This window comes from Alternaria incomplexa, assembly GCF_024043165.1.
Source record: "Alternaria incomplexa strain BMP 0042 chromosome Unknown scaffold_1, whole genome shotgun sequence".
NCBI lineage: Eukaryota > Fungi > Ascomycota > Dothideomycetes > Pleosporales > Pleosporaceae > Alternaria > Alternaria incomplexa.
In genome coordinates, this window is record NW_026249850.1 from 2954364 (window position 1) to 2976965 (window position 22602).

Below are 22602 nucleotides of genomic sequence, written 5' to 3' on the forward strand. Positions count from 1 at the left end.
CCAGCGCAAGGACCGAATGAAGTTGGTTGCTTCAATTCTCGGCCCCTTCCTCAAGCCCACAGACTACCCCAACCCAATCACCCCAACACATCGAGGCTATAGTCTCGGACTGGCTTCTGGTGATGACACATTCCTCCTCTTACGGCAGAGCAGCTCCGCTCGCTCCTAACGTGCCGCCGTAGCATAGGACACGACCGAGAGCTTGACCGAAGCCGCCGAATCCACGCCATGGACCGCCCCGTCCACGATCGCGAGAGAGACCAACAAGATACCGAAGAGGCCCTCGAGCTCGTCGAGCTTCCCTCGGATGGCCTTGCGCTGTCGACGTGCGTTGTCAGGCGACGATGGCGCGGCTCCTTGATCCTCCGCCGGCGAGCATCCTGCGGCTCCTACCCCGCCTCACTCGCGGCCTCCTACACGACGATTAGCATACCTGTATGAAGTTAGAACGCATACCGGGCGCTGGAAACTTTGGGCACAGTGCATCGGACTGAGAGAATTCGGCAAACAATCGATTGCCGCTCGCTACATCCACCACGCAGCCGGGCTTCCCACGAAGCATTGTGAGCCGCCGGGCTCGCACACCCGTCACCTTGTCTCCGCCTCGATATCGCAACGTCCACCTACCTCCGGGTCAGCACAGAGTCAATCATGTCTCTCAATGGTCTCTTACCTTCCTCCCCATCTCGTATCGCCACCGCTTCAACCTCCATCTTATATCTTACAATCTCTCTTCGCCTCCCACCCAGTTCGGCTACCTAAGTTGCGTCAGCTTCTCCTCATACAATATGGACACGGAGTACATACGCATATATGAACCAGGATGGAAAGAGGTTAGTGGCGTGCGTCCCGGCCTGTGTGGTTGAGTTGACAGACGGCGGCAGCTGGCCGACGCACATGGTGGTGCGTACTGCTCTCCGGTCCATCTCCGAGAAGATGCTTGACAAGGGAGTACGGAGGCAGGTTCAAACTCCCGCAAGCCATGTGTTCGGCAGTCCGACCAGCGGCATGTCTTGCTCCGAAATCTGTTTGGAACAGACGACGGTGTCCTATGCAACGTCATTGCTGACATGCAATCCTCAGACACCATCATTTTGCTACAGGCTCACGGCTTCGAGGCCGACGTCTCCTTCTCTGTGCCTCTTCGATATCCACCGCTTGCGGTTGAATTGAAAGCCGGGAGATAGGTGATAGATCGTTCGATTTCGTGCCTCTCCTACCTCGTCCGTCTCTTCGTTGCCCACACCCTCCACTTCCACTGCAGGCGACACGTAGCCGTTCTAGAGCTGTCAAGCATCGTCGCACAATGCAAAAGTCAAGCTTCTGCGCGCTTCAGTCTAGGAGATACGGGCCTATGCATCTCTTTGGAAGTGTTGAGTGGTGTGAGTGACATCGAGAAGTTCAAGGGAGGAGAGGGTTCTGCCCGTAGTAGGTCGATGTGTTTGAACTGAGCTCCACGACAACGGTATCCTCGATCCATCATGGCTCGCTCTCCACACCCGATTTCACTCCTCTTCAGCCCAGGAGTCTGAGAGACATTGTCACTATCGCGTTGTAGAAATGCGGACAAGGACGCATTCCACGACTAGAAACCTCAACGAAGTACGAGCCGTACCCCAGGCGAACGTGGACTTTAGCTGCTCGGACTAATAATCGGCGCTTCCGGAGACTCAGTCGACGACTATGATCCAAGTCAATCGAGGTCCAACCTGCTCTCTGGGAAGGCGTAGTACAGACGCGTACCGGCTTTGAGATTGGGTTCACGCAGCCTTGCGAGTAATGATCGACAGCGAGTCAGGCGTAGCTGCCCCAGGTTTGATGGTGTCGCCCTAATATCCCCGTTGGCATCTTGGAGGCCACTCGCATCGCCATGTACGGCGATTCTGCCGCAGAGGCATTAGGAGCTCGTGAGTATTGCGTTCAGTGCACAGAGTGTAGAGCGTGTCGCCGTCGCCAACGAGGTAGCAGACATGGTAACGCGGCCTGGCTGTGAACGAGATTTCTGCAAGTCTCGAGTGATGATACGACAGCGAATATGCCGAACTACTCTTGTGATGAGTTGGTCGTGCTAAGGGCTCGTTGACTTCTAGTCGAACAATACGTGCCAGGTACCATAGGATGGTGCCCTAACCGACGATAGCGATGACCGGTGCCAGATCACCCAAGATGCCCATGGCGCGGTAGCCTGTACCTGAGGAGGCTTTGAGAAGTCGCACGTCAGCGACGTCATACTCTGTCTTGAGATAACAAAGACATCTCTGCATACTGCCCGACGATGCCACGGCATCTGATCATCGCATCGAGCTGGGGGCTGCAAGTATTGCTGCTCAGCTCCTTTTCGTGTTCGTCAGCAGCGCTGGCCGCGCCGGATGAAGACGGCCGGCCCCGCCATGGTAGCTTCCGACATTGCCACATGCGCGTCAAACCTCTTTCCATCTCTTTCTCAAGGATCCTCATCTTCTTCAACATCCAGCGTCATTGGTCACATCTTCCTATCTCTTTTTTCTGTTCCTGTCTAGTCTTCGGTATGCCTCAGGCTCTTTGCGGCGACTCAGGCTTGCTTGTCAGATCTCTTGCCAGATGGTCCATTCATCGTCATTTCATCTCGCGTCTCGCAGGCTATCAGGCAAGCAACCGCTGTTCCTTTCTCCGACATAAAAGACCCGGACTGCGGTTCGAGAAGAGCAGGGAGTTGGTAGCGGTTTGGTCGCAGAGCGCGAGGAGCGTTTCGAGAAAATTCCATCCCGGATGAAGACTGCGACACATTTGACCAGTCGCCGACACTGTGCCGCCTTAGCCCCGTCTTCGCAGCTGGTTGCGTTGCTGCAAGGAGCCTAGAGCAGGACTAATCCCATGGCCGCCATTACGGCACCGCATTCAAGCTTGGCCAGGTGTGTCTCGTACCCAGTCTGGTCGCCGTCTTATTGTCTTGCCCCCGTCTGACACGGCAATGAGATGAGGCGTCTTCAGTGCTTCCTTCCAAGGCTGCCTATCGTGTCCATCCGCCATTGCCACTGAAGACCGGCCAGCTGAACCTTACGGAGGATGATCTGCTATGCGTCCACCCGCCAAATCGCACCAAAAGCTTTCCCATTCGCAACGTGGGTTCCGCACGACGCTCTTGACTGCTGCCGAGTCTGTCATGTTTTGTTGTACCCTTGCATATCCGTACGCCAGAGACGTGTCTGGAATCCTCCTTGTACGTGAGAGGCGGCTGAGGCAAGCGATCGACGTTCGTTCGTATGCGAAGGGCGGCGCGTCCAAAGTTGTATGCCTGCGAAGGAGACAACGTTATAATGCGGTCGTCAGCGGAGGAAGCCCCTAGCTACCTGTCAGTGTGTATTCAAGATAACGGCGCTGCGTGAGGCGGGCACAGAACTTCATACCATGTTGAGACCAGCTTGAGCAAACATGCAGGCTGCCTTGAGCATGGTGTTCCTTATCCCGACGCATCCGGACCGATCGCCTGTTCTCCTGTCGCAAGGGTACTTGTGGCTCCGTCTTTCTCTGCGGGGAGCTCAGCTGCGGACGCAGGTCGGCGTTCGCGACGCAACGGCTTCCAATGCGAACAGTCTCAGTCATCGGCGGCCTGCTGTTACTAAGGCAAGAGGGATCTCTTTGCCTGCTGTCGCTCCAGTCGCTATGTCGCAGAAACTGTAGTCTGTTGCCTCCTTTGTCCTTTCTGGGAGCCAGCGGCTTTACGCTGCGCACTGCGACAACAGACAAGATCGAGACCTCCTGGGGTGCCACGCTACTTCGCAAGGATAAGGAGCTTGTGAGCTGTCCGACTTTGCCAGTCGCGACGGCCGCAGCATTCTCCAGAGGCGCCGCCTCCGCCGCTACCGTCGCCTGCCGGTGTGTGCGTATGTATAGCCACTTGCCGACAGGGCGACAGCCGTCAAGACCGCCTATCGGAGAGCGATGTGCGTCGAGTCGTTCCTCGTGTTCGTGGTGTTGGTGCGAGTGTGTTCGGTGTTGAGGGTGCGGTGCCGCGGAGGTGATGCAGACGTGAACCAGCCGCAGCGGCAGGCCAGCGATGGCCTGGATTGGCAGACTGAGTTGATGCGGCCCATCTCTGTCGCTGCCTCTAAAGAAAGAAGATGTCAGTTGTCTAGCAGCACAATGGGTCTGTTGAGATCTACCCCGCCGCCGACCAGGAGGCGTCAAAGCCGCGACTGAACGGTTCTCTCTCGATCCGCCACCTCCGCAGGAGGCAACAAGTAACACACCCAGGAGGAGATGAACTTACAGTGCTGCGATGAAAGGTGGTTCATGTATCGGTGCTTCCCTTGCGCGAGCGCTGGAGCGCAGACGGGAAAGTTGCTTCGCACCGCATGCCCTTCGTCGGCAGAGCGCCCTCAGGTGCAGTTTCCGCTATCCTGGATTCTCCAAGACTCATCACGACGTCGTCGCAAGCCATTCGGATGCTCATTTCGTCGTTTCGGGGTGATGTGGTTTGCGTCGTGGTGTTGGTTGCGGGGGTGGTGGCGGAATTGTCGATGAAGTTGCGGACATAGAGCTGAGGCCCCAACGCCCTCGCCTCAAGTTGCGAACATCAAATCGACCGACTGCGCACAGCGCCTATGTCTGCCCTCGCTAGGCACAGAGACGCTCGGCACTGCAGCACAGCTGGAATCATACCAAAGTCTACATCGGGGGACGTCTCAGTGCGCTTGCTAAAGGCTATCCCTTGTCTCAGACCGGATGATGACCGCAACGCATCAATAATCGTGGCTGGCCAAGTCGACATCCGTAACACGTTGACAAGGCTGCACTCAGCCTGCAAGTAAAGATTGCACCGACCGCATGTGCCGCTAAGTCTAGAAGGCTGCGGTCACCGGAGCAAGTCAAGCTTGAGACATGCACGTGTGATCATGATATGCTGTTGAATCTCCTTACATCCCAGCACAGAGTTCTGATGTCATTATCTGGCAGTACCAGTCTCGTTGGCTGCGTATTAACCCCTGAGTCGGGATTCATTCATGGAGGATGGACGCATGTCTGCAACCATGTTATACATTCTGCATCAGGATGAGCATTGCTCAGAAACGGTATTTAATATCGGCTCTGTGATCCTGTTGTTGAACAGACTAGAAGCTGGTGGATGGCACTACAAAGTCCAGAGATCGCAGTCGATCAGATGCCATCTGCACGAAGTCAAAGGAAGTCACGAAAAGGACACAATCATAAGGGCTAATAAGTCTCTTGCTCGTACATACCGCACATTCGACTGGAAGTATGTACAAGCCTCGCCGAAGCCATAAAGTGCGTTGTCTTATACTCGGTCATGGGTTGGAAGACGTCTAGCCAACACCCGTAACATTACCTTCTTGTCGGATGCTGGAGAACGAGAGTCGAGCGATCGACTCGCAGTTGACCCTGCTGGGTGAAGGAGCGCGATGTCCTGCGCCCGCCCAATCGCCCGCCCACCAACAGTGAAGCCACAAATCCAAAATCTACAAGGCACACGAACCAACTAAGGTCCGTTGGATATATAAATAAAGTAAATCGTCGTTATTCCACTGACTAGTGGTCACAGGAAAGGATGTAGGTGCCGCGGGCACCGAACCTTTTGTTGTTTCCGCATCCATATCTCGTTTTTTTGCTCCCGCGTTCGACTCTTCTTGGAGACAAACAATGAGTTAAAGGGCTCGCTTTTTGCCCGCCCCTTCACCTCGGCTCCGCGGTTTCTGTTGTGCGCAGACGAATGTTTTCACCGCGTGTCACTGGCTTTGCGGACATTGCGGTTCACCTCATTTTTGTTCCTGGAAGCGCCCGTAAACGGGACTCCACGAATTCGTGCCAGCGAACTATGTTGGACAGGTCTCTCCCGACTTTGTTGGCTATATATTTGCAAATATTCGTCGTTATTCCACTAACTCGTGGCCTAGGAGAGATGTAGGTGCCCCCATTGGGGGCACCGAACTCTTTGCTCCCGTGTTCGAATCCGCGCATGCTCGACATTAGATCGGGTTTCTTGTTTTTTGCTCGCGAGGGCTAATTGAGCGCGACTGGCTGCATTGATACACACGTTCCGTGCCGCCTGGTGCCGTAGCTTAATTGCACATGAGCGATTTGGCGTATTCTAGATCTCGTATCAGAGATTCTCGACAGAGACATAGTAAGCATGCGGCACGGAAAGTCTTGCAGAACGCCAGCGAGAAGACTGTTGAGGTCGTTGGCACCACCAGTGGCACAGACGACGTGCCGCATGCAGTAGACAAAACGTGATGCAGTCGAGCAGCTATATTCGATGACGACCCTGGCAAGTATCGCAATGGCGGCAGCTGGCAATAAATTAATAGGAGTATGTTGTGTACATCGCGAGAAGACAGGTCGTTCGAAGGACTTGACGACTTCGGACGGCTGGGGTCGGTCAAGGGCTTAATGTCCCCTTTCAGCCGCGAAACTCCGCGAGAGCATCATTTTTTGGATGCACAGTCTTGGATCACGCGACGCGATCTGCTAGTACTGGACTGTGCGATTTTTACATCATGTCTGGAGGTTAAGATTCCACGAGATCATGGTGGGGCCAAATTGACCGATGTGGCGTTAGTACCACGCCAAGACCACTTCACCAAACCTCATCACAGCGGCGAGAAGCTCGAAAACTGTGAGTAAAGGACATGTCAATTGAGTCTATTGCATGAAAAGATGCAGGTTTCAAGAATCTGGGATCAATTTCCATGTCCTGACATATTTCAACTGAGCCATTTTACCGGCTGCGAGGCCGTCATCCTTCGCTGGCCTTGCCTTCGACCACGTCAACACAACCTGAGAAGTCGTCCTCACACTTCCACGAACGAGGGACTCGATCTCTCAAGGCTCGCAGGAACCTCCTGTGGCCTACGCCCATGCATTGATCAGCCACCGCCTGATACCTGTTGATATCCCAAGAGCTTCCCTCTTCTGTGTCTGGAGGGGGAATATGGTCGAGGAAATACAGGTCTCCAGCAACTTTGAGAAGATCTGACCGAGCTTGAGTGGCCATTAGCTCCAATATGGCTTCAAAGTTTGTAGGCGACATGTCGAAGAGCTCTGCGCGCCCCCCGACTTCCTCGACGACCTTGTGTATTGTGTTGTCCAGTGTTCGAATATATGCCTCCATTTCTAGAGCACGAACCGGTGTACGTCCAACGTCCTCCTCCTCCTCCGATTGACATTCGTAGTAATGGTAGCCGAGGCTCGTGAAGGATAGTGTCTTGGATTCCGGGCTAAGGGTATGATAGACACCTGCGTCCCTGAGCCCCTGGTCACGACCGTACTGAGCCGCTGTGGGGTCAAGGTACGTTCCGGTACCGTTCAACCGGGCTGGCTTCTCTGGGCGACAGAGGTTGTGTTCGTCGGTCGGTGTGATCCTGAACATGGAGTGCCAAGCGGCGACGGGTAGCCTGAGCATAGCCGTTTCCGAGCCTTCCTCCTGCCAGTAGGCGACCTCTACCTCTTGGTCAGGCTCGACGTGATCGATATGGGCTTCGTGTACTTCTATCGAGGGGGTAAGACCTGAAGAGATTAGCCTTAGTTTGGGTCTCGCTGGGTGTAATGGCGGACACAGACCTTCGGTGAAGAAAGCCACTGTCGGGGCGAAGGCCTCTAGAACAAGGACACACTTGTTGTGTGACAGATAGGCATGCCTTGCCTTGAGGGAAAAGGATTGGTTCTTCAGTACTGATACCTCGCCTGGATGGCCTTCGATATTGCGCACCCCTATGCAGAGTGAACTTCCGCTCTCGTCGGCAACCTCATACATGACCGACAGGCGGTTCGTCGTGTCGCTGAATTCGAGAAACAGGCGGTTGACGATGCGGTCGACGCGGTACAGATCCCGCTCCGCCCTCTCCTGGACGTGAGTGCGGACGCTGCGGTATGTGCCATCTTCGAAGCAGACAGGAGCCCCTGGATGGTCTGCCATTGCGTCCTGCGGTTCGGGGTCCGTTTCGAGTGTGCGAGAGCGCATAGTTTGACGGCGGCCGGAAAGTGTCATGGGTGTCGCGGAGGTGAGAGATATCGCGCGATTTGGGAAGGGGATAGCGGGGTTTGTGTCCAAAATGTCGTTCAGAGGAGACGGTGCACGAGCGGAGCGAAAAGAAGGGTCCAGCTGTCTCACTTTCTCACTCCAGTCACTGTCACCGCCGACGACTTGTCCGCACAGAACCGATCCCTGATCAACGCCGACAATGTCCTCCTCCAGCGCACCTTCAACAGCCAGACTCACGATCGAGGAGGTTCTTAAACTCTTCCTCATCGCATTCAACGCCGCCGTGGCCACATTTCGCCCATTCTCTGTCACTTCTTTCGGCGTCAGCGACTTTGGCGACAACCATATACAGGTGACACTCGATCGCCAGAGCCACGGTCAAGTGCCCGTAGGGACCTCAGAAGCGCTCGAGATATCTTACAAGAAGCTGAACCTGTGCGACACCTTTTGCACGATCTTCTACGAGGCGGTCGAGACGCGACTACATTGTAAACTCCCTGATCGTAGCTTCGTCGCCGGGCCCCAGTAATTAACATTATCCCTACAGCATACGACGCCAACGTCGAGTATGCTGTAATCGAGAATCCAAGGCCGACCCAAGTCCTCCACATCCGCAACGAAAAGACCTCGATGCCCCATTCGGTCCTTCTTATCCGCAAGCAAGACGAATCCGAGATCATCTTCGATGGCACAGCAGAGCAATTGGGGTGGCCAGTAACAAACGCGATTATAAACGGCGACAAGTTTTGGCATGATTACACCCATGATGGGCAATACAAACTCGACTTGTACCACAGAGATATGAGTCTAGAAGACCACAAAGAGTTTTGCCAGGGATATTGGCACAAAATCGGGATCAGCTTGCGCCAGATGCTGCAGAGCCTCGAATGGGCTAAGTTGGAGGGCATGGCGACTAGCGATCGAGAGAACTACGTACGTGGGCTAGCGACGCAAAGGGTCCGGGATGCTGCTAAAGCTTGTTGGGGATAGAGAAGACACATAGTCCTTGGCTAGCTGTCCTATCAGTTGCTTGCCGGCTTGTACGTAGGCAATCTGTACTCTGCAGAGGACAATACCTGCCGGGTTTCATGCTGCGGAAGCTCATCGTCAGCCTCAGAAGCTGTTCCATCTACATGATTACAGTGTACCGCGTGAATATTATACGAGAACCGCTGTGTTGGCGTGCATATGTTCAATCGTCGGGTACGCCAAGGCTGAAATTCAGCCAGAAAGACATCTCAACATTGCGTAGCTGGAATCACGCAAAATAATTTAGAGGATACTTGGACTCGTATGAGCTTGTGGAACCCATCAATGGTGATTGTAAGCACGGGTCAATGGGTTGCGGTGTAATGATTATATTGGCCTTTGCCCGCGCGCAAAGAAACTACCTAAGAAAGTTCGTGCCGCGTCACCTCGAGTCTCGACGCTCGCTCCAAAGACTCCATGACCTTTGCATGGCCGGTACCCATGCAGGATTTAGCCAGGGCTTTCCAGTGTGTGTTCCTGTCGAGATTGCCCGGGATGTACTTGTTGTCGAGGTAGTTCACCAGGACGTCGAGATCCGCCTTGACGGAGCTCAGGATATCATGCTCCAAAGCACCCCACTTGTCGTCATCACCTCCCCTGATGACGTCCTTCCATGCGCAGCCAGTCATCTTCTGGTATACCCGATTGTTGACCGTTCGCACGATCGCTTCGGTTCGGAATTCTATGCGCAGGGCGCGGGAACGTGACGAACTGGCTTCGTTCTCGTGAACGCTGTTGAGGTGTTGGGAGTAATTGTATCCCAAGGAGAAGAACTCTATCGGCACTTTCACTTCCTCGTCCGGGTATGCAGGGTATCCTCTGACGGGGTATACGCCCGCGGGTCGTAGGTACTGGGGCGCTGAGGGGTCGATGTAGACGCCCTCTCCATCGTCGTTGGGGGAGGTGATTTTGAACACCGTGTGTACGTTGGCGACCCGCCTTCTCCTGCCGGTCGAGCTCTCGATACAGACGACGGGTTTGATCTCGTAAACCCCGTGTATCTCCACCTCTTCGACATCGATTGGAAGGCGTAGTTCTGCGTCATAGTTTGTTAGCGGTGAGAATCTCTTGTAAACAATCGAAATACCACTCACCCTCGACTAGCCAAGCCAAAAGACCCGCTAGGAGCTTGCACGCAAAGACGCAGTAGTTGTGCGACTTGAATGCCTTGAAGCTCTCGTCTGTCACGGACCTTCGCTCTCGAGCGAGAATTCCGGGACTGATATCCCATTTGAGGCGGAAGCGCAGATGTAGCTGACCGCCCACTTCCCTCGCGCTCAGAAGCTTGTGCGGATCGACCGCTTCTGTGGTCATGGAGAATATGTTGACCATGAGCGCTGTTGTACGAGCGAAGCTCGGGTCTGGCTGCCGCGCTTGGTGGATGTTCATGTTGGCTTGGATTTGCTTGTCGTGTGCGGGTACGACGGGGAAGGTATTGATGAGGAGGCTTTTGGAGATGAGGAGCTCGAGAAGGAGAGGAGCTTTGAAGACAGGGTGAGGGCGGGGTGGGCGGCGCTCATCAGTGGTGAAGCAGAGATATCGAGCCTGGTGTTTTGGTCTCGCGCTAGCCCCCCGACGCTCCTCCGCCGGACTGACAAACGCACCAACGACTATCTCTGCGCTCGCATTACTGAATCCTGGTCCAATATTGATAGCACATGAATAGAGACTTCACGTCAAGAGTCACTTCAGGGGCGCCGTAAGCGTTCATCTGAATCGTCGAACGTGCAGGCTTTGAGGAGGTCAAAAGCGCTATCAAAGAGCATCGCCAGCTCAACAGTTACATATTGGTGCAGTCCAGGAGCGCAGATACAGCGCTGCCTGCATTCATATCTTTACGTTGCTCCGTGCCTGCCTTCGTGTATGCGCAGAAGGAGACAGTGCTGACAGCCAACACTCTCCTCGGCTCGCAGTACTGATACGATGCTCTCATACTTCTCAAACAAGTCTCATTGCGAAGGGAATTATTATGCGATCCCAAAAGGGAAGGCAGGTCAGGGCAGGAGTTGCAAGATGTCCGCTGGGCTACGTCGCGTCACAAAGCTAGCAATGCTGGAGCAGATAGTCTGCATTCTAGGAATGTGAATGAAGCAAAAGTCGACGCTGAAAAGACACAACGCGCTCGTCGCGATCACATCTGGTTAATGCCGATTACTGTCGCCAGCGAACAGCTGGGAGCTCTTTGTCGGCGCTTTCCAGCAGCAGGACGGATGAATGTAGGGGAGATGCTGCAGGCCACAGATATCGTTGTAAGAATAGAGTAAAGGGCATCTGGTAAGCGTTCTGACTGAGCAGACGCGGAGTTATGCGCAGCAAAGGCAGTGAAGTGCAACTTCGGGGGATGGTGTCACCGAGCAAAAACGCTGGTACAAGACTCAGACAAACACCACGAGACTGCCTAAAAGCCGCAGTAGAACTTCCAAGTGCTCGTTTGGGCGGTATACGAGCAGATCGAGCCAATGTTATGATGGGGAACGCGTCATTCTCCGCACTGTCACCTAGCCAATCTCCGCACCCCCGCCGCACTTTGTCAGGGAAAAGACAGAACCAAAAAGAACAGTTTGTCTCAACCAGTTTGCTACTCTAGAGAATCGAATTAGCAAAAAAACCTGTATTCATAACTTTATAGTGCCTGGACACTGTCGTGTGGAAAACCTGGATATGTTAGCGGAAGTCTTGTAGGTAAACAGAAGAAGCAACTATCTACCTGCACCATCCTAGTGATGGTGGGCCTAACTACGGTACAAAGTACACATCCTTGCCCCGGATGGTGAAATGTAGATCCATTAGATGTATTATATGGTCAAGTGGTATCTGCGGGTATAGTGGGGCAGAAGATTCTATGGCCAGTCTCGTGGGGGTGAAGGACTGGCCAGAGCGGGCACAAACATTGAGCTCGTGCCCCTTCTGAGTCCCCCGCTCGCTTGGTAAGCCCCGTCACTTGTTTTGATGAGGCTGCGATGGTCGTGACACCGGCTACTGGTGTTTGACGCGTCACTGAGGATGGCTTCCAGCTTGTCAGCGCTTTTTGACCTGACGATGGCTTTGACTTCATCAATGAGCCTTTCCCGCGCTTAAGCATGCTCTGAGCAATCTCCGCGTCTACATTATATGCTCCAGTTGCCTTAATATGGTCTAGTCAGCTCCACGAGTTTATGCGCCAGCCTTGATGTTCACATCACGTCACTCCATGAGGCCGGGTTTCATCTGCAATCTCTGTCCTTGCGGCATGTTGAAATCACAAACACGATTTATATCCGTGCCAATTTTCCGGCAGATCTGAGCCAGTGGTCTCACGGCATCTAGAAAAATGCTCAGTCTGCCAGCCTGTCGCGCAGCTTGATGCTGGTGACGTTGTGTAACATTCACGTCGTCAATCATCATGTCGAGCTTGGAGGAGACATCATGATATGTACAGTGCTGTATTGATCTGCTGAGCGATTGTATGATGCCACTTCTACTACCGGAGACAGCGCGCAGGCTGATCTCCTTGCGCTGGTCTAACTGCCCCTTGCCCTACGCGCCGGCCTCCTTCCTACTTGGCTTCCTTCGAAGTGTCGCCCTGGCTATCGTTCCATATCCTTCGCATCGATGAGGGTGTTATGGGAAGTCGCGATCGGAAGGTAGGCGTGGCTCTCGGCCAAAGATGACCGAGTTAGTAGTGATCATGTAGAGAATGTAGCGATCTTTCGGCCAAAGATGATCGAGTTAGTAGTGATCATGTAGAGAATGTAGCGATCTTTCTTCGTGTTTCTCCACACGAGGCCGAGGCGTGAGTAGAGAACAAATGACTGAGCGACGACGAAGACGAGCCATGAGAGATTGATGAAGACGATGGCCGAGTAAGAGGTATAGCAGTCATGTTGTCCGCGCGGTGGACCTTGAGTCAAAAGGGATGAGGAGCCTGCATTTTGTCAATTCATTGTTTCCAGATCAAGACAACTCGCGTACCAACATAGCCTCCCTGGGCCTTCATACCGGAGTCTTCTTCTGGCGGGAGGCATGCATGTATGAGCCAGGCTTGCCATAGCCCTTGTAGTCTGCCACGACGTTGGAGTGCCACCTGCCCCTCGTGGCCTCACGAAGATCTTCGAACGCCTGAGCCCATCCAAGTATTCCAGACCTCTGCTGGTACAGTCTCATGCTGCGCACTATCGTATCGTCCATTTCCTTCTCGGTGACCTTGGCGCCAGCAACGGCCAGGAGCGTCTCCACAGTGCGTGTCTTCTGGAAGACTAGGGCAAGAAGGAGCAGCGGGCTGTCGTCCTCGAACAGATGTGGCGCGTTGGTGAGCATCCATCGGTGCAAGTAGAAGTACCTGAACGAGATCTCCGTGGCGGGCCCCGTCAGGAGCATGTCCGCGTCGGCGCTCGCGTCAGCCTTGTTGGCTTCATTGAAGGGATAGTCGTGCATGCAGGCGGCCACGCTCGAGACGTAGGTTCCGCTGCCCTTCTTCGTGTGGGGAGCTGCTCTGATGCGAACGCGACAGAGCGGATGTTTGCCCTTTGGCTTGATTCGACATGCATCCTCGATGGCTGTAGGAGCGGTGGGCCATTCTTTATCCGCCGCCAATGTCTTCGTCTTCGTGTAGTAATTCTCTGGCAGAGAACTAGATTCGCGCGTTAGCTGGCTCATTGATAATTTGAGCTTCTGGTGAACTCACTTGAGCTTCGCCATTGGGTCTCCGCCGTAGTGGTTGGTGCAGTCAGTCAGTATTGTCTCCAAGACCTGCTTCTGAGTAACGATGGCCGCCATGTTGTTTGTGGAGAAAGGACTTGACTGAACTTTCAAAAGATGGCGGGTCAGTCCGAAAGTCTGGTCAAAGTTGTAAGTAGACAGGCTGCTCTGGGACTATGCGCGTCCCCGTTTACGCGCTAGTTGTGGCACTCAGACGCCCACACCGAGAGCAGATGTGAAGGCAACTCTCACTACCCTCTCCATCTTCTGCTATCAATCTGATACTTTCCCCCCACAATCATGGCCACTGAGTCTCCTCAAGCCGGCGTGCGCGTCGCAGCTACCCTTCCAGCCCTTTCTCTTCGCCAGATCCTTCTCGTGCATCTTATCATATTTCAAGAGGCGCTATTTGGCTGCCATGTCTTCGGGATCAGGATATCATGGCTAAACCGAACGTCACAACCCGGTGTTCCGGAAGCGCTCTTCGACTACGATCGATCGGAATTTGGGAGCCCGGATCCAACACGACTGAGCCCAGGGAGTGAATATCGCGCAGTGGTCTTCAAGCACTATTGCGAGACATTTTGCATCATGATGAAGCCTTTCGTAATCCGGTACCTCTGTGGTAAGGAACAAGGCCCGTTGGATAGTATGCGCGCTCGAACAGTGACTGACAGCGAGCAGAGCTTCTCGGCACTGGCTACACGGTTACTTGGATCAACTTCATAGCCAAACCGCATTTTCGCATACTCGCAGATTGGGCAGAGATGAACCAATTGATATATCACTCCTGTCTATTGGTATCCAATGGTAACGGTGAGAACCACGTCTTGGATGGCACTGCCGATCAATATGGACGAAACTGGAAGACACATTGGTTCATGACAGGGAAAGAGCTTATTGCAAACTTTCTGGATCCCAAGTACTCAAACCCGAGGGAAATTTGGACAACGAACGAACAGGGGGAGGTCGCCAAGTGCGAGAGGCTTGAGGGCAAAGATTGCAGCCATGGATACTGGGCGGTCGGATACTGGGTAGTCGCGCGCAGGCGTATGGAGCAGATATTCCGGGAGCTGAACTGGACATCTCTCCGTGGGCTGTCGGACGACGATGTGGAGGAACGTATCCGTTCCCTGAGCAAGGCCAAGTTCGAGGGGGCATTTGCGGAAGCGCAGTCGAAATAGACGAGCCTTCCTTACGCGGCCCTTGATAGGCTAATGACTTGGACACAGTAGATAATACAGTAAAGTTCTCATGCATCTTGGTAATCGTGAATCGTCAGTGAAGGTGCTCCAGAACTGACAGGGATGCACTGACGTACCTTTAGCGCTAAAATCCAAAGACAAATTGTGGCTGCCCCTCCGTACCCTCACAGCCTCCAGGACACCAAAACACTCGGGCAGAAGCCGTCCTCCTGCTCACATCTCCATCATGACACCGGTCAATCCCACCACCACCGCACCACCTCTGTCCCTGGAAGAGGTCCTGCACGTTTACCTACGTTGTTTCGACGCCGCCGCTGACGCCGCCCCACGAGCCTCAGCCGCATACGCACGGGCGTACAGAGCCAACTCCGTGCCATTCAAAGTGTGGCAAGTCTGGTCGACCGAAGACCTGAAGACCGACCCGCCCAAAAAGCTTGAACGCTTCTCCTTCCTGCCGCCGGGGCTCAACGAAGCACTCGCGCGGCAAAACATGTGTGATTGGTTCTGCATGGTCCTCGAGGAGGAGGTGGATAAGAAGGTCGGGGAATTGTTCCGTGGGCGCGCAGAATGGCTGAGATGTTGGCCGAGGGTCAACTTCATGACGTCTTGGCGCATTCTGAGGCATAAGCCCGTCGCGGTGCTAATGCACTCGGTCCTGCGAGTCACGACAGAAGACGGCCAGAGGGTGGTCATGGACGGTACCCTGAGGCAATTTCGTTGGGCGCAGTCGACTTGGCTCCAAACACGGACACAGTGGTGCGCCAAACTCCTAGACACCACCAAGGGGGACAATGGCTGGCATTTCGTTTCGAGCGAAGCGAAGCAGAAGGTATGTGAGTACTCTGTGGATGTAGCAGAGGGTTACTGGGCTACTATCTTCTGGAGGCTGAGGGAGTTGTTCCAAGAGCTGGACTGGATGGAGTTGAGGAGACGAGAGAAGGATGAGCGTATCGAGTACGTCGACGAGTTGGCCCGAGCAAAGTTTGCAGACCTTCTCGTAAAGGCATTCGATGTCTGATCAAAGCAAGGACTGAGATGAGGACCGAGAGGAATAGATAGACATTCAACTTCGAAAACGATGAGAAATCATTGAAAGAATACGCATATACACAGTACCTGAGCTATACAAGCCAAGAAGGCGCAGCCCCTACCTCGTTACGCCGTTGGTGCCCACTTGCTCTTCGTTCTGATCCTCGCCCCGAAGATGTAGAACAGAATGGGTACAGGGAGGAATACCACACAGATGAACGCCAGAAGGCTGGTCGCCCATGGTACACCGAGCTTGGTGTACATTGCATGTGTAAACAGTGGAAAGAAAGCGCCCGCAAACGAGCGGATGAAGGTGTTGACCGCGATGGCGCTGTTGGAATAGAAGCCATAGCAGTCGATGAGGTAGCTCATTCCCTGCCAGAAAGGCACCATGCAACCAAATCCGAGAAGGGCGACGGAGAGCACCTGCGGTACCCAAGAGATGTTTGGATTGCTAGTCCAGGCAAACCAGAATAGACCGACAGGAAGTGCGATGGCGCCGAGTATCATGGGCGGCAGGCGTTCCTCCGGGATGACCTTGCCGTGTTTACGAAATGCGCGCGTGAATCCAGTCGCTGAACTGTAAGCAATACATCCAGCGCCCATCAGAATGCCAACTATAAAGGCGCCGAACGGGAGCTGCGAGACCCCTAGAGACCAGCCACGCTCCTCGTAGAATGACACGGGAAACTATCGGTTGTTAGATCCTGGTAACAAGAAAGGTATGAATACAGACTCACAGCTTCAAAAAGTAGATAGACAATGCCGTACAAAAAGCTCATGTACGCTGTCACCAACGCCAAGATGGGCTCCTGGAAGAACATGATGAATGGTCGTAAGAGGTAAACGTTCAGTACTTTGTCGAGAGTCAACTTGTTCTCGTCTGCAGCAGCGTGGTATTCGTTGTTGCCCGTGTCTTTACGCAACTTTGCGGCTCGCAACTGCAGAATCCTGGCAGCAGAAGTCTCTGGTATGGCGAGGAAGCCAATAACGCCAAACAGGCCGGCCATGATGAGGGTGATCCAGGACGTCCAGCGCCAGCCAAGATGCGACTCGGCGATGAAGCCACCGGCAATGGGTCCTGCCACCGGACCAGCGAATCCACCAGCGGCAAAAATGCAGATGGCATACGACCTGGGGATGGGATCCCACAAGTCTGCGAGAGCTCCACCCACGACTGCCAAGGGTGCAGAGGCGAAGAGGCCACCAAGGAAACGGCCTACGCATATCGTCGTTATGTTTTGGGCAAGAGCGACTGGGATCTGGAAGATAGCGAAGAGTGCGAAACCGAACATGAGGGGGATCTTCCGACCCAGAACCTCTGACATTGGCCCGAAAGCAATCGGTCCAAATACGAATCCCTAAACCTTTCATATTAGATATTGGAACTCTGGCTGCCGAATAGGGCCTCAACGTACCAGGACGAACAAGGCTACTCCGAGAGTGGCTGTGACCTTTTCGACCTGAAACTTCTCCTGGACAATCCCGATGTTGACACTGAAGATAGAACTGGCGAATGTGACCGTGAAAACCATGAGGCCCATGGAAACTGTGATACACCATCTTCGTTTGGGCGTCCAGTTCTTCGGGTTGCCGGGGTCTTTGGGTCCATCGAACTCCACGAAAAAGCGATCTGTTTGTTCTGGTGGCGTAGTGCTGTCTGAGCCCTTCTCCAGGCCATGCAAGGCGTCTTCTTCGCTCTTTCTGGAACTGTCCTCTGTTACATCCAGTGTCTGCTCTGGGGACGTCCGAGGCTGTGCTGATGGTGGTGTAGACCGGGGGTCTATGCTGTGGTCTGTCGTCATGCTAGAAGAAGCTTTGAGGTCGGTGATACACAGGCTTGGCTACGGCGACGGGGAATGGAGTATTTGTAGGATTCTACATGTCGGGCTTGTGGATATGTCATTATTCCCGGGGTTTGGGCGGATTTAACGATAAGGAAGCAACGACCTGCTGCAGCCGCCCCTTGACCCACCTTCAGCGCCGGGCCATCTACGCGAAGGGCGACTTGGCGTTTTACTGACGGCCTGGTCATGTCGCGCCATGGTGAGGCTCCGCAGCTGGAATGTCTGAACGCGCCTTCACGCGGAGGAAGGATGGCGAGGAGAAAGGGGAGGTGCTGCGTCATCGATTTGTTGGGGATGATGGGGGCACTTTCCCTGAAGCCGACAAGCGCGAGCCATGGATGCGGCTACTTTTCCGGGCGACCCACCAACTCTCATCCGACCTCATCTCAGTCAGCCCTTCTGTACAACGCGACCTGTTGCCACGCCCTTATTTCTTTGTTTTCTCGCACATGGCGTAAATCGCGCTCGCGCTCTCGGCATCAATTCGACGCGAACCCGTAGGCCACAACGACGCCTCGTACATCAGGGGCTCTGGCAGTATTGCGTCCGCGCCAAAATTTGAAGAAGACGTTTCGCGTTTGATACTAGATGCTCACATCCAGCACCCGTTTACTCTCTGCACATTGACCCTCTTCCACTCAACTTTCTCCAGGTCTTCTCCTACTACCACGCGAGGGGCGCGACGCACTCATGACAGTGTTCACCCAGGATGATACTACGACACGCACGCTTACCGCGATATCACCGTACTGTTGCGAGATTCCGAACACGCCTTCCTCGCCCCAAGAACACTCACTATCTCGGTCGTCCTCCGTTCTTTCGCATACCAGTCTAATTTCACAAAGGCTGGCACAACATAGAGGACTACCAGGGGCAAAGACAATGCTAGGGGAGCACGCTGGCCGACATCCTAGAACAATGCGGAGAAGATGAGAAGCAGCGATGTCGTCCGGATAAAGACGCATCAGCGCTGCATGACTTGTGTCGTCCACCTTATCTTGGTTAAGGATTACAGTCTCGCTTGCTACTCTAAGCCCGAGAGTCTATAGGATTACAATCGGTCCTGCTAAATCTGCTCCATCTCTGCGCCAGAGTTGTCTTCCTCGTACAAATCATCAGGATCCACGTCGTCTTCTTGGATGTCCTGCTTCAAAGCTTGCCACATCGCATGCACATCGACACTTTCCAGGTGCGGTATGTCCTTTACCCAAGATTCCTTAAGCTGAAGGAGGAGCTTCCCACAAGAGCGGTCATACCATTCGCGTCCAACTGTAATACTGGATAATTGGAGACAGCGCATGATGTGCTCTTTTGTCACAAGAGTGAGCACAAGAAGCAAGACCCAACTCTCGTCGTGCAGTGTATGTGGTGCCTCGTACACTATCAGTGAAACGATATCTTCCCGGTCTTCCTGAGGAGTATCGAGCAAATCTTCGACGCTCATTTTCTCAAGTTGTTTCCACAGAACCTTGAATGTTTTTGTTGGGTTTACTGGAGGTCGTTGCTCATGTGCTTTCGATGGCAGGAACGCCCTCTCCCAGGGCTCATCATTGGTTCTTGGTCTCGAGACAGGAGATGATGGATCAATCTCTCCCACAAAGCGCAGTAAGATACCAATGTATTCCATCTCCCATTCCGTGGGAAACCCGACTCGGTCATGCACCTTGAAAGGTGTTTCTAGGCCCACTGCCTGAGCCATATCGTAGTGCTCTTCCTCATAGAAGCTGTAATCTCTCAGATTCTTGGCCGACCACCAGCTGGGACGCTTGGCTGCTCGGACCAAGATAGCTTCAAGCATCTGTTTCGCAGATATCGTGCCAGACTCCCTGTGCGGGCCGATGGAAGAGTTTGGTTTCGCTTTTGGGACCGCGCTGGTGCTTGCAGCTTTGCCTTTTGTCGTTTTGACGGTCTCACTTCCGGCAGCACTTTCAGCTTCTTCGGTCGTTGTCTTGTCTTTTCGGCGAAGAGATGTGAAGCTTCGAGTCTTCCCTACCTGTTCCTTCGGCCACGTTTGACCAACAGCATGAAGCGGATCCACCTGTGGATTACCGACCACAACCAGAAACGCGTCGAATATATCCAAGCGGCTCTTGATCACAAGGTTTAGGAGTTTCACTGACCCTACGGTGTGGAGCGCTCTCCAGTCCTCTCTTGCCTGCACGCTGACACGCTTTGGCCAATACCAGGTCGGTGGCTCGGTTCCCAACAGGTAGTTGAAGTTTACGTGACCATCGCCGCCAGCCAAACGCCTTACTGCAATAATCTCACCATCCACGACCGGATCTTTTGTATTCGGGGTTGAGGCTTTCAGCCAGAGCTCGGCCATGTCGCCGGGGATTTTGATCGTGTCGGAATTGGGGTAAGAAGTGCTCTCGTCGGTTGCTGTCGTGGACCTCTCGGGCTTGGTCTGTGGCTCATCATCCTGCTGGACAATAGTTGGCTCTGAGCTATCGTTCGACATGCTGTGCTTGAAACACAGTCACCTGATCAAAGCGAGTAACGAGACGTCGATAGTAGGCATGTCGCACCTGCTTTCTTATACTGACGCCTATGTACCAGCAATCGCATCACAAGCCACTACTTCCAATTGTTACAAGCTTGCTATACATCACGAGTGAGTTCATCAAACGTGGAGGATGATTGGAAAGGATGAAATGTGGCAATTGATGGAAACGACACGTTCTTGCGCCTACCCTCGGCTATCTAGGTCTCATTATCAGCGAACACCAGTCTTCTTGGATATCGACTTCTTCGCCAGTGGCTGCTCAGTCGCTGCAGCGTCATCTCCACTTCCAACCGTGTCAGCACCCTCGTCATGTCCAGAGTCGCTACGTTGTCCACTATCGACATCGGATCGGTTAGCGAGAGGGTTGTCTAGCGCCTCTTTATCAATTTTCTCGCGAACATTGTCTGCTTGCAGGAGTTGCTGTAGCAGATAGAACATATGTACGGCTTGAGGATAATCTGTTCCGGTTTCCTCCTGATACTGGGTCATGCAGGTATGAACAGCGTCCCTGAAGCGAGCATCAGAAGGCGTAAGTGATGCCTCAGATTCCGCGCCTTCCGCCTCGTCCTTCGTAAGTAAGACCAGTGCAAGCAGATAAGGCCATGAGTCTAGCCTGGCAATGTGCGGGCTATCGGTTATCATGCGACGCCCAAGTTCCTTTCGTTCGGCTTTAGTTTGCGACAGGATCACATCTACTGTGGTCGACAGGGGGCCGCCATCATCGTTACCGTTTTGCCAAATGTGGAACCTTTCGAGGAAGATGGCCCATATGTCCATCAGCTTGATACGCCGCGTCATGCCTGTTGATGGTGATGGTGGATTCTCGTTTGCCCCGACAAATCGAATCTTGTCCGAAGAATAGCGCCATACCACGTCTACGCCGTTCAAGATCTCGTCAGCCTTTTCATAAGACTTGCTGCCCTTGATCTTTCTTTTCAAAATGACATCAACGAAATTCTGGGCGGACTTCGGCTTCCAGCTTCTCGCTGTCGCTTCATCTTCGGCTGTTGCGTACTGGTAACTGCCAGCCATTGGTGTGGGTAGCCAAGAGCTGGGCTCAGAGACTTTCTTCAAGATGTATTGGAGTATCACTGATGAGGCAATACCGTCGTTGCCTTTGAAGCGCCTAGTGACCTCCGTTTTGGCTGTGGGTAAATGGGTGACTGGGTTATCGATCAGCACGACCTTGTTCAGAACCCTCACCTGATCCCAGCCATCTACAGCCACATCTCTCCAATCATCCTTTTCGACTTCATCGTATCTCTCAACGGTCTTCTTGTACAACTTCGTAGCATATGTCTTCCTCATCCACTCCAGCTCCCCGTCATCCCATACCAATACCTCCAAATTAGATTTCTTCAGTCTCCTCCTTCGCGCAATGATGATAGTGTTGTCACTTCTCTTTGGACTTTTCTCCATACTCGCGCTGTTTGCCGCTTCCTCAGTCAGCGTTGATCGCACTATATGAAACTTAGACGGAAGTCCCAGATCCCGCGCATCTCGCTGCTCTTCTTCTTCAGCATCGATGGGCACTGTGTCTGTCGCTTTCTTACTTTTCCTCTTACGCCTGCGCTTGTTAAGAGGCTCATTCGTTGGAACAGTTTGATCATCGTCGTCCAAATCCATCTGACCGCTGTCTTCTGATACATCTTTCTCTAGGTCCTGAACCACTTTTCTCTTTCGTAGATTGGAAGGAAGCTTTGCTGTCGGATTGCTAGCAACGTTGCCTGGCTCTTCAGGCGCTTCGATCACCTCAGCATCGTTGTTGTCCTTGTCGTCGTCGTCCTCGTCGTCCTCGTCCTCGTCTAGCAAGGCCCTAGCAAGTTCGAGGGCTTTGGCCATTCCTTCAGATATTTCGTTCCCATGCTTACTGGTTGCAGCTTTGCTGGATGCTTTCTGAGGTCTTGATGGCGCCATCTTCTTGTTCTTTGGTGGTACCTTTGTACTGGCTGGTTTCTCCGAGCCCGCGTCCATTCGTGAAGTCTGTTGCAAGAGATTTGATGTGAATAGGTACAATAAGTACATGGTTGAAGATAAAAGTCCTGTGCTATAATCAGTTTGCTATAGCTGCCAGAGTCTTTGTGCGTAGCCAAACTTGGCTGCAACGTCATGAGCAATCTGAAAAATACACAGAAAGTCCCAGATACCTCCACTGCGTGCTCATCGCGCTGGAGTAGCAACTCTGTATTCTCAAGTCTGGTTGTCGGTTGAAGCTATTTCAGTAACCCAGACACAATAACGTCTAAGTAAACGCCCGAGTCGATACCTTGCAACACGACTGCGTTTCTGCATCCCCTTTAGACTCAACATCTCCAATCAACATGTGCATCC

The 22602-nt window shown here is 53.4% G+C and overlaps 7 protein-coding genes across 7 annotated transcripts; 2 read left to right on the forward strand and 5 right to left on the reverse strand.

Moving 5' to 3' along the window:
• Nucleotides 1-6733: 6733 nt before the first annotated feature.
• Nucleotides 6734-7984, reverse strand: J4E90_001058 (uncharacterized protein; the record flags this gene model as incomplete). Its single annotated transcript, XM_051430649.1, has 1 exon — nt 6734-7984. The coding sequence occupies one exon, from the start codon at nt 7982-7984 to the stop codon at nt 6734-6736; it is 1251 nt and encodes a 416-aa protein (XP_051296136.1).
• Nucleotides 7985-12979: 4995 nt separating this feature from the next.
• On the reverse strand, nt 12980-13762 carry J4E90_001059 (uncharacterized protein; the record flags this gene model as incomplete). The annotated part of the gene is made up of 2 exons (XM_051430650.1): nt 12980-13616; nt 13671-13762. The coding sequence occupies 2 exons, from the start codon at nt 13760-13762 to the stop codon at nt 12980-12982; spliced, it is 729 nt and encodes a 242-aa protein (XP_051296137.1).
• Nucleotides 13763-13984: 222 nt separating this feature from the next.
• Nucleotides 13985-14868, forward strand: J4E90_001060 (uncharacterized protein; the record flags this gene model as incomplete). The annotated part of the gene is made up of 2 exons (XM_051430651.1): nt 13985-14290; nt 14371-14868. 2 exons carry the CDS (start codon nt 13985-13987, stop codon nt 14866-14868), a joined length of 804 nt encoding a protein of 267 aa, XP_051296138.1.
• A 247-nt stretch (nt 14869-15115) lies between these two features.
• On the forward strand, nt 15116-15907 carry J4E90_001061 (uncharacterized protein; the record flags this gene model as incomplete). The annotated part of the gene is made up of 1 exon (XM_051430652.1): nt 15116-15907. The coding sequence occupies one exon, from the start codon at nt 15116-15118 to the stop codon at nt 15905-15907; it is 792 nt and encodes a 263-aa protein (XP_051296139.1).
• Nucleotides 15908-16044: 137 nt separating this feature from the next.
• J4E90_001062 (uncharacterized protein) lies at nt 16045-17723 on the reverse strand (the record flags this gene model as incomplete). The annotated part of the gene is made up of 3 exons (XM_051430653.1): nt 16045-16608; nt 16659-17279; nt 17337-17723. The coding sequence occupies 3 exons, from the start codon at nt 17721-17723 to the stop codon at nt 16045-16047; spliced, it is 1572 nt and encodes a 523-aa protein (XP_051296140.1).
• Nucleotides 17724-18831: 1108 nt separating this feature from the next.
• Nucleotides 18832-20226, reverse strand: J4E90_001063 (uncharacterized protein; the record flags this gene model as incomplete). Its single annotated transcript, XM_051430654.1, has 1 exon — nt 18832-20226. One exon carries the CDS (start codon nt 20224-20226, stop codon nt 18832-18834), a length of 1395 nt encoding a protein of 464 aa, XP_051296141.1.
• Nucleotides 20227-20481: 255 nt separating this feature from the next.
• J4E90_001064 (uncharacterized protein) lies at nt 20482-22245 on the reverse strand (the record flags this gene model as incomplete). The annotated part of the gene is made up of 1 exon (XM_051430655.1): nt 20482-22245. The coding sequence occupies one exon, from the start codon at nt 22243-22245 to the stop codon at nt 20482-20484; it is 1764 nt and encodes a 587-aa protein (XP_051296142.1).
• Between the last annotated feature and the right edge of the window lie 357 nt (nt 22246-22602).